At 43.7% G+C, this 13,691-nt stretch overlaps 1 protein-coding gene across 1 annotated transcript in view; it reads left to right on the plus strand.

Annotated features, from left to right (window-relative positions):
* The window catches only part of LOC309400629 (capping protein, Arp2/3 and myosin-I linker protein 3-like), a gene marked incomplete at its 3' end in the record, with an annotated part of 67,020 nt that overhangs the window by 15,462 nt on the left and 37,867 nt on the right, over positions 1-13,691 (plus strand). Inside the window, exons 2-5 of the mRNA XM_081969189.1 lie at positions 8,205-8,299; positions 10,515-10,565; positions 12,909-12,968; positions 13,303-13,424. Coding sequence (XP_081825315.1) covers positions 8,205-8,299; positions 10,515-10,565; positions 12,909-12,968; positions 13,303-13,424 — 328 coding nt within the window. The remainder of the gene's footprint in view (positions 1-8,204; positions 8,300-10,514; positions 10,566-12,908; positions 12,969-13,302; positions 13,425-13,691) is intronic.

Genomic DNA, 13,691 nt, shown 5'->3' on the forward strand with positions numbered 1-13,691 from the left:
TACGAATCCCCAGTATGTTATTCGTGGAAACATTCTAAAGTAGCATAGATAGATAGATGATAGATAGATAGATAGATAGATAGATAGATAGATAGATAGATAGATGATAGATAGATAGATAGATAGATAGATAGATGATAGATAGATAGATAGATAGATAGATAGATGATAGATAATAGATAGATAGATAGATAGATAGATAGATAGATAGATAGATAGATAGATGATAGATAGATAGATAGATAGATAGATAGATAGATAGATAGATAGATGATAGATAATAGATAGATAGATAGATAGATGATAGATAGATGATGATAGATAGATAGATAGATAGATAGATAGATAGATAGATAGATAGAAAGAAAGAAAAAAATCTGGGTTATTCTCCTCGTGGCGCAGGGCAGGATGCCATTAGCTGCTCGCTAAATCATTTTTCTATTTGTTGCCAAGAAAATGACCAAGATGGGTTAATGGTCAGTGGGCACCGGATTTGTCTGGAGGCAGATTTGACGCTGTCTGTTTTGTACGCTCCGGCTCTGCGATGCGTGCAGTGAGAGCAAACACTGAAAAAAAGGAGAAAAGAGGAGAGAGGTTGCAAACTTTGGAAATGACGGTTTATGGCTCACATTGCATTGGGGAGGGGAGGGTTTCATACACGTGCCCCCCCCCCATCCCATTTTGGGCCTGGAAGGCCTCCTGCACCAACCTGGAAGCCTAAACGGAGTGCAAGGGCACCGCACGAGTCCCCGCACGACCCATTTTGGGTCTGGAGAGCCTCCTGCACCACCCTGGAAGCTAAAAATAGGTGACAGGGATTGTGTGTGCATACAGGGGGATGCACAAGGGACGCACTCAAATGCACAGGAAGCTCGCGTTGCATTTTGGAGGTTTGCGCATGCTTTGGCCACTCGCCGCCACAAAGTTTAGCCATCACTGCCCTGGTTTCTTCAATCCTGGTTTACTGCCTGAACCTTGGCTTCTAGAGTTTGCCCAGCATGCTAAGCCATAAATCATAGGTGACAAGCCACAAATGCTGGTGTTTGGGCTTTATTTACACTAAGCCAAAGCCAGCTACATTATGGCTTAATGCAAAACATAGGAAGAACGGTTGCAGGAACTGGGTATGTTTAGCTTAAGAGAAAGAAGGACTAGGGGAGACACGATAGCAGTCTTCCAATATCTCAGGGGTTGCCCCAAAGAAGAGGGAGTCAAACTATTCTCCAAGGCACCTGAGGGTAGAACAAGAAGCAATGGGTGGAAACTAATCAAGGAGAGAAGCAACTTAGAACTGAGGAGAAACTTCCTGACAGTGAGAACAATCAATCAGTGGAACAGAAGTTGCCTCCAGAAGTTGTGAATGCCCCAACACTGGAAGTCCTTAAGAAGATGTTGGATAGCCATTTGTCTGAAACGGTATAGGGTTTCCTGCCTAGGCAAGGGGTTGGACTAGAAGACCTCCAAGGTCCCTTCCAACTCTGCTATTGTATTGTATTGTATTGTATTAAAATATGAACGCTAAGCCTGTATATATTCCTTTTTCTTTCTAAAATACGTTTTGCATTCACGACTCTTTGTGGCCTAATATTGCTTCCTTCACCCGTTTGGCCAACTACAACCACCCTGTGAGGTAGGGCTGGGTTTGTGTGAGAGAAAGAAAGACTAGCCCTCCCCCCCTCTCATGAAATCGATTGGATGATTTGGGGCCAACGGCCAGGATACGGTGAGTTCTAGTCCCACCTTAAGCACGAAAGCCAGTTGAGTGACTTTCGGCCAATCACCAGGAGTCGGTGAGTTCTAGTCCCACCTTAAGCATGAAAGGCAGTTGAGTGCCTTTGGGCCAATCACCAGGAGTCGGTGAGTTCTAGTCCCACCTTAAGCACGAAAGCCAGTTGAGTGACTTTGGGCCAATCACCAGGAGTCGGTGAGTTCTAGTCCCGCCTTAAGCACGAAAGCCAGTTGAGTGACTTTCGGCCAATCACCAGGAGTCGGTGAGTTCTAGTCCCACCTTAAGCATGAAAGGCAGTTGAGTGCCTTTGGGCCAATCACCAGGAGTCGGTGAGTTCTAGTCCCACCTTAAGCACGAAAGCCAGTTGAGTGACTTTGGGCCAATCACCAGGAGTCGGTGAGTTCTAGTCCCACCTTAAGCACGAAAGCCAGTTGAGTGACTTTGGGCCAATCACCAGGAGTCGGTGAGTTCTAGTCCCGCCTTAGGCTTCCCCTGTTGAGTTTGCTGGTCAGAAGGTCACATGGGATGGAGTAGAATAGAGTAGAGTGGAGTAGAGTAGAATAGAATAATGGAACGGAACGGAACAGAATAGAAAATATGGAATGGAATAGGAATAGGAATAGGATAATCAAAATTTGGATGCCTGGCAACTCACTCATATTTATGACGGTCGCAGTACCCTGGAGTCATGTGTGACCTTTTGAGAAGCAAACTATACGGGAAATAAGCCAGCTTACTAACTTAACATTTGCAGTGATTCATTTAACCACTATGTCAAAGAAGGCCATAAAACGGAGCAAAACTCACTCGACAAATGTTTCACTTAACAACATCAGTTTGGAGTTCAATTCCAGTCGTGAGACTAACATTACCTGTACAGCAACCACTCAATCCTGTCAAACGCCTTTTCTCTTCTGCATTCCATGATCCCTCCCCCCCCAAAAAATCTCAATTTTCTATCTTTTTTCTGTCCTATCACGAAATATTACCGTATTGGATTTAATTCCCCTTGCATCCCTTTCTCTCAGACAGAGAAATAGAGCAGAGAAAACCGAGTTTAAATAGCTGAATCGCAAAGAATTGCCTCCAGTGGTTTTTCGTTTAACTCATGTCGGCTTGCGTTCTCTTTGCCCAAAATACCCTTCCGAGATCAAACCTGCAATCTTCTTTCAGGTTAAGCAATGTTATGCAAGCACAGGAAAAGACTTGAGAAATAACAAGCGAAAGGAAGTGAAAGGCAGGAGCTAAAGAGAAAAGAGAGGAAATATATATATATACTGTATATAAGCCTGAAATGAAAATAAATAAATAAACCTTGCTTTGAAGATTATGCAGACTGGCTAAAGTTCAAACCAAAGGTGATATTACAATACAATACGATAGCAGAGTTGGAAGGGACCTTGGAGGTCTTCTAGTCCAACCCCCTGCCTAGGCAGGAAACCCTATACCGTTTCAGACAAATAGCTATCCAACATCTTCTTAAAGACTTCCAGTGTTGGGGCATTCACAACTTCTGGAGGCAACTTCTGTTCCACTGATGAATTGTTCTCACTGTCAGGAAGTTTCTCCTCAGTTCTAAGTTGCTTCTCTCCTTGATTAGTTTCCACCCATTGCTTCTTGTTCTACCCTCGGGTGCCTTGGAGAACAGTTTGACTCCCTCTTCTTTGTGGCAACCCCTGAGATATTGGAACACTGCTATCATGTCTCCCCTGATCCTTCTTTCTATTAAACTAGACCTACCCAGTTCCTGCAACTGTTCTTCCTATGTTTTAGCCTCCGGTCGCCTAATCCTCTTTGTTGCTCTTCTCTGCACTCTTTCTAGAGTCTCCACATCTTTTCTACATCGTGGCGACCAAAACTGAATGCCGTATTCCAAGTGTGGCCTTACCAAGGGATTGTAAAGTGGTACTAACCCTTAACGTGATCTTGATTCTATCCCTCTGTTGATGCAGCCTAGAACAGTGTTGGCTTTTTTGGCAGCTGCTGCACACGGCTGGCTCCTATTTAAATGGTTGTCCACTAGGACTCCAAGATCCCTTTCACAGTTACTACTACTGAGCAAGGTACCACCTATACTGTACCTGTGCATTCCGTTTTTCTTGCCTAAATGTAGAACCTTACTCTTTTCACCATTGAATTTCATTTTATTAGATAGTGCCCAATGTTCAAGTTTGTCAAGATCCTTCTGTATCTTAAGCCTGTCTTCTGGAGTGTTGGCTATTCCTGCCAGCTTGGTGTCATCTGCAAATTTGATGAGTTCCCCATTTATTCCCTCATCCAAATCATTGATGAAGATATTCAGTCGGTTCGGATTGGCTCACCCTTCCGGTAACGGAACTCGTGAGTGGGCACCCTCCCCGGCTCTATGTTGTCCTATTTAGGCACATTTTGTTACCGGCGGTAACAAAATGTAAAACCCACCACTTTCAACATTTTGAAAAGGGGAATGGGTAGGCTCAAAGGAAACTATATTTGATTTAAATTTAATGAAAGATTGTATTAAATGCAGTAAATGCGAGGGTGGAGTCCCTGCTATATTATCGGTGGATTTCAACTCCCAGAATTATTAATAAATAACGGAATGGTTAATTTAAATAATTAATAAGTAATTAAGCTATGAATGTGACCTTTTGGTCCCATTCAAAATGGAAAGGTCCAACATTTCAACTCCCAGAATTCCCTAGGCTGTTTGAGGAATTCTGGGAGTTGAAGTCCACAAAGTTGCCAGGTTTAAAAAACACTTCCCTAATCTGGGACGCAGTGGCTAAGTCGCTGAATTTCTCGATTAGAAAAATCGGCGGTTCGGCGGTTCAAATCCCTAGCGCTGCATAACAGAGTGAGCTCCCGTGACTTGTCCCAGCTTCTGCCAACCTAGCAGTTCGAAAGCACAAAAAAATTGCAAGTAGAAAAAGAGGAACCACCTTTGGTGGGAAGGGAACGGCGTTCCGTGCGCCTTCGAAGGCGTTGAGTCACGCCGGCCACATGACCACGGAGGCGTCTTCGGACAACGCTGGCTCTATGGCTTTGAAACGGAGATGAGCACCGCCCCCTAGAGTCGGGAACGACTAGCACATATGTGCGAGGGGAACCTTTACCTTTACCTAATCTGTAGTATATATAATTAAGTCTTGGTTTACAATGCTGCATAAATTGGGCAGCACACAAATCCAATAAAACAAACAATAAAGCAAACAAACTGGGCATCGTGGTTTGCAAACAGCAATCGATGCCACCAAAATCATGATTTAAACCATGACTGTTACAGAGAGTCCTCGACTTACGACCGTAGTTCAGCCCGAAATTGATGTTGCTTGAGTGAAACGTTTGTTGAATGAGTCTTGCTCCATTTTTACCATTTTTACTTTCTTGCCCCAGTTTTGGAGTCAAGTACTACAGTTGTTAAGTTAGCGATTGTTAACTTGCGTGTCGGAAGGTCGCAAAAGCGGGTCACGCGACCCCGGGGACACTGCGACTGTCATAAATATGAATCAGTTGCCAAGCGTGCAAATTTTGATCGCCTGATCAAATGGTTGTAACTGTGAAAAAAATGGTTGGAAGTCATTTTTTTTAGTGCTGGTGTAACTTTGAAGGGTCACCTGTTGTAAGTCGAGGACTAGCTGCGTTTTTTGTAAAGAAAGGTAGCCAACCAGAAATCTTGCTTGTTCGGGATCTGAAGAAAGGACTGGTGGGAATTGGCAGTAGTCCTCGACTTAGGACCAAAATTGGAACCTGAAAATTTGGTCGTTAAGTGAGACATCACACGACCGCAACTGGCAATCTTCCCCGTTGACTGTCTGTATCAGAAGCCAGCTGGAAAAGTCATAAACGGAGACCACGTGACTGTGGGATTCTGCAACCAGCATAAATGTGGCCCAGGGTCGTAGGTGTGAGGATCGGTCTAAAATCGTATTTTGTCAGCACCGTCGTATCTTTGAATAATCACTAAATGAATGGCCGTAAGTCGGGGATCTCTTGTATTCAGGAACAAAACCCTCAGCAGGAACGAACGTTGGTGAGCCAGGCATCATGCAGGCAGTTCTCGACTTATGACCGTTTGTTTAGCGACTGTTCAAAGTTATGACGACCCTGAAAATAGGGACAGGACTTCACACTTACGACCATTCAGCATTTAGGTGATCAAAAGTTAGACGCTTGGCAACTGACTCATATTTATGACGGTCGCAGTGTCCCGAGGTCCCGTGATACCCTGGGGGGGGGGGAATCCAGATTTGCTTAACAACCGTGCAACTCACTTAACGACCACAGTGATTTACTGAACCATGGTGTCAAGAAAGAGGGTAACATGGGGCAAAACTCACTTCACTGTCTCGCTTAGCAACGGAAATTGTGTGGTCAATTGTCTGTATTCTGTAGGGATCCCCTCTTTTTTTTCTCTCTTTACGTCTTATATTATATTTTATTTATTTTTTATTTCAGTATTAGCCGGTAACCCGGGTATTTATTTATAGGGGGAAAATGTCCGGACCAAACGTTATTTCTAATGTTGGATTTTCCCCCCTTACCAGAGGGAGCCCCCCTTGTGGAGTACTGTGAAGCCGTTACCATGGCAACTCCACTGTGCTGTACGGTAGAAGCCATTTCAAGGCAGTACAGTAGAAGCCATTTGAAGGCACAACAGGCTGTATCTTAACAGAACACACACCCCGAGGGGTGTTAGGGGCGTCTTACCCCCACAGTATTTGTTTCCAGAGAGTAAGTTACTAGTGTACCAAGTTTGGGAAGAGTTCAGCCTCCATTTTGATCTGTCTCTATTCCCCCCTCCCTTGCCCCAGTGTCAAACGTGGCTCAATTAATTGTGACACCTATTGTCCACGATCCGTTCCTCGGATAGTATTTGGTCGGGAAACTTGGTAAGCTCCGAAGCTTCCTCCTGGGCTGCCTTCTGCCTGGGCTGTCAGGATCAATCCATCTTCCCGACCGCGATTGTCATCTCTAATGTCGCGGTCCACTGCCCTGCACACCCAGCCGGGGGCTCCGTTGCCTCGCACCCGGCACACACAAAGCTCGGGATGTTTGTGGGTTCAGTTTGGCCCGAGGGGTGAGAATGGAGGAGAGGTTGTCGCGTGGGAGACAGTGGGTCAGTTGATGTCCATCCGTGCCTGTTAGGATTATGATTATTGTTAATTTGGGTATATGAGATAGAATACGTGGACAAGCAATATATTTCGCCGAGATTACTAAACACAATGAAATATAAATGTCCAAGAAAATTTATGTTCAAATGTCAACGTCTTCTAGGCCACCTAACCATTGAAGTGCAGCATTGTTTATAGATAAAAAGTTTCAACTCAAAATACAATGCAATAATGCAATACCACAACGCAATACAATACAACAATGCAATACCGCAACAAAATGCAATAACGCAATACAATAACGCAATATAATAACAAAATGCAATAACGCAATGCAATAATGCAATAATGCAATACAATAACGCAATGCAATAACGCAATGCAATAACAAAATGCAATAACGAAATGCAATAACGAAATGCAATAATGCAATAATGAAATGCAATAATGAAATGCAATAATGCAATACAATAACGAAATGCAATAACGCAATGCAATAACGAAATGCAATAACGAAATGCAATAATGCAATAATGCAATGCAATAATGAAATGCAATAATGCAATACAATAACGAAATGCAATAACGAAATGCAATAACAAAATGCAATAATGCAATACAATAATGCAATACAATAACGCAATACAATAACGCAATACAATAACGCAATAGAATGCAATGCAATACAATAACAGAATACAATAACGCAATGCAATAACACAATAACACAATGCAATAACGCAATGCAATAACGCAATAGAATGCAATACAATAATAGAATACAATAATGCAATATGATACAATAATAGAATACAACAATACAATACAATAATTCAACACAATAATGCAATACAATAATACAATACAGTAATAGAATACAACAATACAATACAATAATACAATATAACACAACACAACACAAAATACAATACAATACAATACAATAATACAATATAAAACAATAATGCAATATAATATAATACTATAAAACAACACAATACAATACAATAATGCAATACAATACAATAACACAATATCATACAACACAACACTACAAAATGCAATACAATAATTCAACACAATAATGCAATACAATAATGCAATACGATAATACAATATAGTAATACAATACAGGCACTGAAAAAAAGAGACCGATGACTGTTTTCCTCCTGCCTGAATAGCGGGTTGGACTAGAAGACCTCCGAGATCCCTTTCCATTCTATTATTCTGTTATCCGTGGCATTTTTAATCTGGGGACTGCAGACGGGAGGACAAACCAGTGAGCCTGTTTGTCCGTGGAAGCGGATCCCAGATCTCCTGAGGTGTTTGGCCGAGGAAGTCCTTCCTTCCCATCCTCATTCTGCAATTCTCCTTCACAGAAAGCATCCGGAAGGTTCTCAACCGACCCGCCATCCATCTCCTGGTGAGGGTGAAGCTCGAAACCAAACCCAAGAAAAATGAAGACCGGGTGCTGGTGAGATTTTCCGGGGAGAGGCCGGAGAGAGGGTGGCCTGGGGACAACCGACGGTGGAGCAATGTGCACAGACTCATTGCGCTGCCTTGTGGGGGGAGCGCATGTCCTCATTGGGTTCCACCGTACAACCATCTGTGCTCTTCCCAGAAACCTCTGAAAGGATCTTCCCCCTTCTCCCTTCCCCAAATCCCCTGGGAAGATCTTTTCCCCGCTTTTTCCCTCTCCCAGAATCCCCTGGAAGGATATTCCCTTCCATTCCCAGAATTCCCTGGGAGGGCCTTCTCCTTTCTCTTCCCTTCCCAGAATCCTCTGAAAGGATCTTCCCTCTTTTCCCTTCCCAAAATTTCCTGGGAGAATCGGTCCTTTTCTCCTCCCTTCCCATAATCCCCTGGGAGGATCTTCCCCCTTTTGTTTCCTTTCCCATAATCCCCTGGGAGGATCTTCCCCCTTTTGTTTCCTTTCCCATAATCCCCTGGGAGGATCTTCCCCCTTTTGTTTCCTTTCCCATAATCCCCTGGAAGGATATTCCCCCCCCATTCCCTTCCATTCCCAGAATTCCCTAGGAGGGCCTTCTCCTTTCCCTTCCCAGAATCCTCCGAAAGGATCTTCCCTCTTCTCCCCCAAATCCCCTGGGAAAATCTGCCCCTATCTCCTCCCTTCCCTGGGAGGGCCTTCTCCTTTCTCTTCCCTTCCTGGAATCCCCTGGGAGAATCTTCCCTCTTTTCCTCCCTTCCCAGAATCCCCTAGGACCATGCTGGCGAGCCTAGCCCTCTGCAGGCAGAGAAGCTGTCGCCCCCAGCTCAGCTCCTCTGTGCATGTGCTCACGCCTCCTGCCGTCCAGCTGATTTTCAGATCTCTGCTGCACATGCACAGGGAGTGAGGCCCATGCGGAAGACATACACACACATGCGTGGAGGGGGGTTGCATGCGCATGTGCGGGGGGCAGCCCTGTGGCGGTGAAAATGGAGCTCGGAGAGGCAGCACATGTGCCTCCTGAGCTCCGTTTTGGCCATAACAGCCTCCTGCAGCCCTGTGCTGGCAAAAACGGAGCTCGGGGAGGCCCTGTGTGGGCCTCACAACCTCCATTTTGGCTGCGACAGTCTCCTGCAGCCTGTTGACAGCGAAAACGGAGTTCGGGAAGGCCACACATAGCCCTTACCAACTTGTGTCTTCGGCCGTGACGGTCTCCTGCAGCCATCCGAGCTCCGTTTTCGCTGGCAAAGGGCTGCAGGAGGCCATCACAGCCAAAAACAGAATTCAGGAAGACCACGCGTGGCCCCAAACTCCGTTTTCGCTGGCAGAGGCACCGCAGGCCAGAGCTTCGCTGTTTCCAGGGTCGCCCTGCAGGCCAGATCTAAGCACCCTGTGGGCCGGATGTGGCTTCCGGGCCTTGAGTTTGACACCCCTGCTTAAGAAGGAGACAAACAAGGTAACTCCGTGGTCGCCAAAAATTAAAAAATCTGGTAACGTCTTTTCCGACCTGCTCGTTTTATGAAAGAGCAGATTTCATAAGCTGCTGATCGCTTCCTCCGATGCACTGGGAAGGTTCTGCTTTTTAATAAAAAAAGGGTGAGTCGTAAAAGCTGCCACCAGACTCCTGATGGGTTGTTTCTTTTTTTACAACCACAGCTAGGGAGCAATTGTGCCGGTTGTATATTATCTCGGTGCCTCCCATCCCCGTTGCTAAGCGAGAAATCTTAAGCCATCAATAATTCACCTCTTCTCCCTTGCAAATGGGCGAAGGCGCTTCATCCTTTCTCATTTTCCTTGCACGAGATCTTTTAATGGCTCACACATGCTCCCCCCTCTGACTTCCTGATTAGTCAATTTGTCTGGGTTTTTTTTTTTCTCGCTCACGCACACAACCACGGACTCACAAAGGACTTTCTCAGTTAAGGCCTTTCCAATATTCCCTTCCAAAGCATCCTAGTGGGCGGAGGAATTCATACGCTGGCAGTGTGGCCGATTGGGAGCCTTCCCGAAGGCTGACAACCACACCCATCATCCCCAGCCTGGGTGACCTCAGGGGCAGGGAGCATGGACCAAAAAGCAAAGCCAAACTTTATACAAAAAAAAAAAAAAACAATTTCACAATGGGGGAAAAAAAAGACATGTAGCACATCTCCGATTGCAGTCAATTTGTGCCGTGAAATTCACCGATTTTCCCTTTCTTCTGCTTTATTATTATTGTTGTTATTGTTATTTTTCTTGACAGGTTCTTACCACCTGGCGTATTTATCTGTTTGGAATCAAGATGCCTGCCAAGGTGAGCGGAACGAAGGAGAAAATAGGTTAATTTAAGACGGTGTATCGCAACTAGAGGTGTAGTATTCAGCCGGTTCAGATCGGTTCACCCGAAATGGTAGTGGAAATCGCGGGCACGTTTTTGAAGCCGGGTGCACGCGTGGAAGGGGCGTGTGCGCCAGTGGTGGGTTCTGGATCTCGTCACAACCGGTATGCTGGGTTACACTGGCCGGGTGTCCTCATCGGGCATGCAACCGCTCTGCGACACCCAGCTGACACCCGTTTGCGTCAAAAACCGGATGCGGGCAGGCGAGCGGGCCAAACGAGCCACCGTTCCAGTACGGTGGCCACTGCTCCCAGCTACCACCGGTACAGCCGTACCAGACCGTACCGCCTGGAACCCACCACTGGGGTCCACCTGTGAAGTGGGCACGCATGCGAAGTGAGAGGGCACCGCGGGGCGGATTAGTGGTAACAAAATGTGAAAGCCACCGCTGATCGCAGCCTCAAAATAGTTAAGATGGCTATTACTTCAACTCCCAGAATTCCCCAGTCACCGAAGCTGGGAATTCTGGGAGTTGAAATGCATACATCTTAAAGTTTGTTGCGGGAGATTGATCTAAAGGGAAGAAGGTTCAATGCTATTTCATCTCTGGCAATTCATGTTCTCTTCCAGTAATTTCTGAGTGGGCATTTAGGAGTTTCTGGTGGTCTCCTTTCCCTTTTTTCCAAAGAATTAAAATTAGGTAAGGCTAACCGCCTAAAAGGAACCTCAGTTTCTGATGACTTCAATAAACACATCCCTGTCCTTTTTAGGGCAAGATTCCTCCAGGTTGTGAGTCCCAGTCTATTTTACTCCACGAGGATTTCCTAGTGGTGTCCCATCCTTGTGTTCTAGGCAGTCCTCGACTTACAACAGTTCATCTAGTGATGGTTCAAAGTTACAACGGTCCTGGAAAAAAGTAACTCATGACCATTTTTCACGCTTATAGCAATTGATGCATTCCCCGTGGTCATGGGATCAAAATTGGCAACTGGCTCATATTTATGACGGTCGCAGTGTCCCGGGGTCTCGTGATCCCCTTTTACGAACATCCGACGAGTAAAGTCAACAGGGAAGCGAGATTCACTTAACAGCTGCGTGACTAAGTTAACGACTTTGGTGCTTCACCTAACCACTGTGGCAAGAAAAGTCGTAAAATGGGGCGAGAGTCACTTAGCAAATCTTTTGCTGGGCGCCGAAAATGTGGGTTCGTAAGTCGAGGACTCTCTGCAGTTGCCGATTCTAGAGCAAGAGTTATGCCCCAGCTAAATGTCTGGAGAAGCGAAACAAAATTAATGAATGGAATGGAATGAAACAGAATAACATTAGGATAGAATAGGATAGGATAGGATAGGATAGGATAGGATAGGATAGGATAGGATAGGATAGGATAGGATAGGATAGAGATGGAATGGAAACAGAATAGAAATAGAAATAGAACAAAATGAAATAGAAATAGAATAGAATAGTATAGTATAGTATAGAATATAGAATAGAATAGAATTAGAACAGAATAGAATAGAATAAGAAATAGAACAGAATGAAATAGAATAGGAATAGAATAGAATAGAATTTAGAATAGAATAGAACAAAATGGAATAGAAATAGAATAGAATAGTATATAGACTATAGAATAGAATAGAATTAGAACAGAATAGAATAGAATTTAGAATAGAATAGAACAAAATGGAATAGAATAGTATAGACTATAGAATAGAAAAAGGAATAGAATAGAATTTAGAATAGAATAGAATAAAAGAATAGAATAGAAATAGAACAAAATGAAATAGAAATAGAATATAATGAAATAGTATAGAATAGAGAATAGAAAAAGGAAGAGAATAGAATTTAGAATAGAATTTAGAATAGAATAGAATAAAATAGAAACAAAACAGAATAGAACAGAATAGAAATTAAAGTAGAACAAAATAGAAATAGAAAAGAATAGAATAGTATAGTGTAGACTATAGAATAGAAAAAGGAATAGAATAGAATTAGAACAGAATAGAATAGAATAAGAAATAGAACAAAATGAAGTAGAATAGAATAAATGAAACAAAACGGAAAAGAGCAGAAGTAGAAAATATAGAATGTAGGATAGAATAGAAAATATGGAACAGAACCGACATTGGAGATTGGATGTGCCAACATTGTGACTTTAAAAAAAAAGCATCACATAGGAATCAGGAAAAGACCTATCCTGTATTGTTGTCAAGGGAAGAATAACATGGCCACATCCCTCAAATGGCATTCGACTTGAATGAAATGTACATTTTTATACGGATAGAAATCCAGACTAAATTTCTTCCTTCTCTTGCATAGCCCGAAAGCTCATTCAATGTCTTGGAGATCCGAGCATTAAACCCATTGAATCACAACCAGGTAAAGAACTGCTCATTTCGCTAACAAAATAAAATAAAATAAAATAGGTTTTATTTATTGACTTGAGGATCGATCTTTACAAAGTTCCTTCCTTCCATCTCTCCCTTCCTTCCTCCCTTCCTCTCTCCCTCCTTCCCCTTCCTTCCTTTCCTTCTTTCCTTTCTTTCTTCCTTCCTTTCCTTCCCTCCCTTCCTTCCTTTCCTCCTTTCCTTCCTTCCTTTCCTCCTTTCCTCCCTTTCTTCCTTCCTTCCCTTCCTTCTTTCCTTCCTTCCTTCTTTCCTTCCTTCCTTCTTTCCTTTCTTTTCCTTTCCTTTCCTTCCTTCCTGACATTCAGATCTTGGTGGAAACAGAAAAAGCCAACTATAACCTGAAATTTCCAACTCCAGAAAGTGCCGGACAGATGACCAGACATGTCAATTCTGCTTTAGCCAAAATTTTCCCAAACCCAGCTTCTGTGTGAGTAAGCGAAAACAGCAAGTATCCTGGGGAAATGATCAAAAAATGCCTGGTGTTTTTTTTTGTTTTGTTTTTGCTGATGCAGCTAGTTTTCAATTTAACAACAGTTCATTTAGTCATCATCATTGTTTAAGAAATCCCTTAATCCCTTGCGGGGTGGAATCTGAGCAACTGAATAGCGCTAGCAGAGTGTTTTTTTAATGGCCGTTTGCCTTTCTTGTTGCCAATGCGGAGTTTTGTTTAGCAGATAGATTCTCATCATGCCCA

The sequence above is a fragment of the Natrix helvetica genome (genome assembly GCF_964273705.1).
Source record: "Natrix helvetica genome assembly, chromosome: W".
Classification (NCBI taxonomy): Eukaryota; Metazoa; Chordata; class Lepidosauria; order Squamata; family Natricidae; genus Natrix; species Natrix helvetica.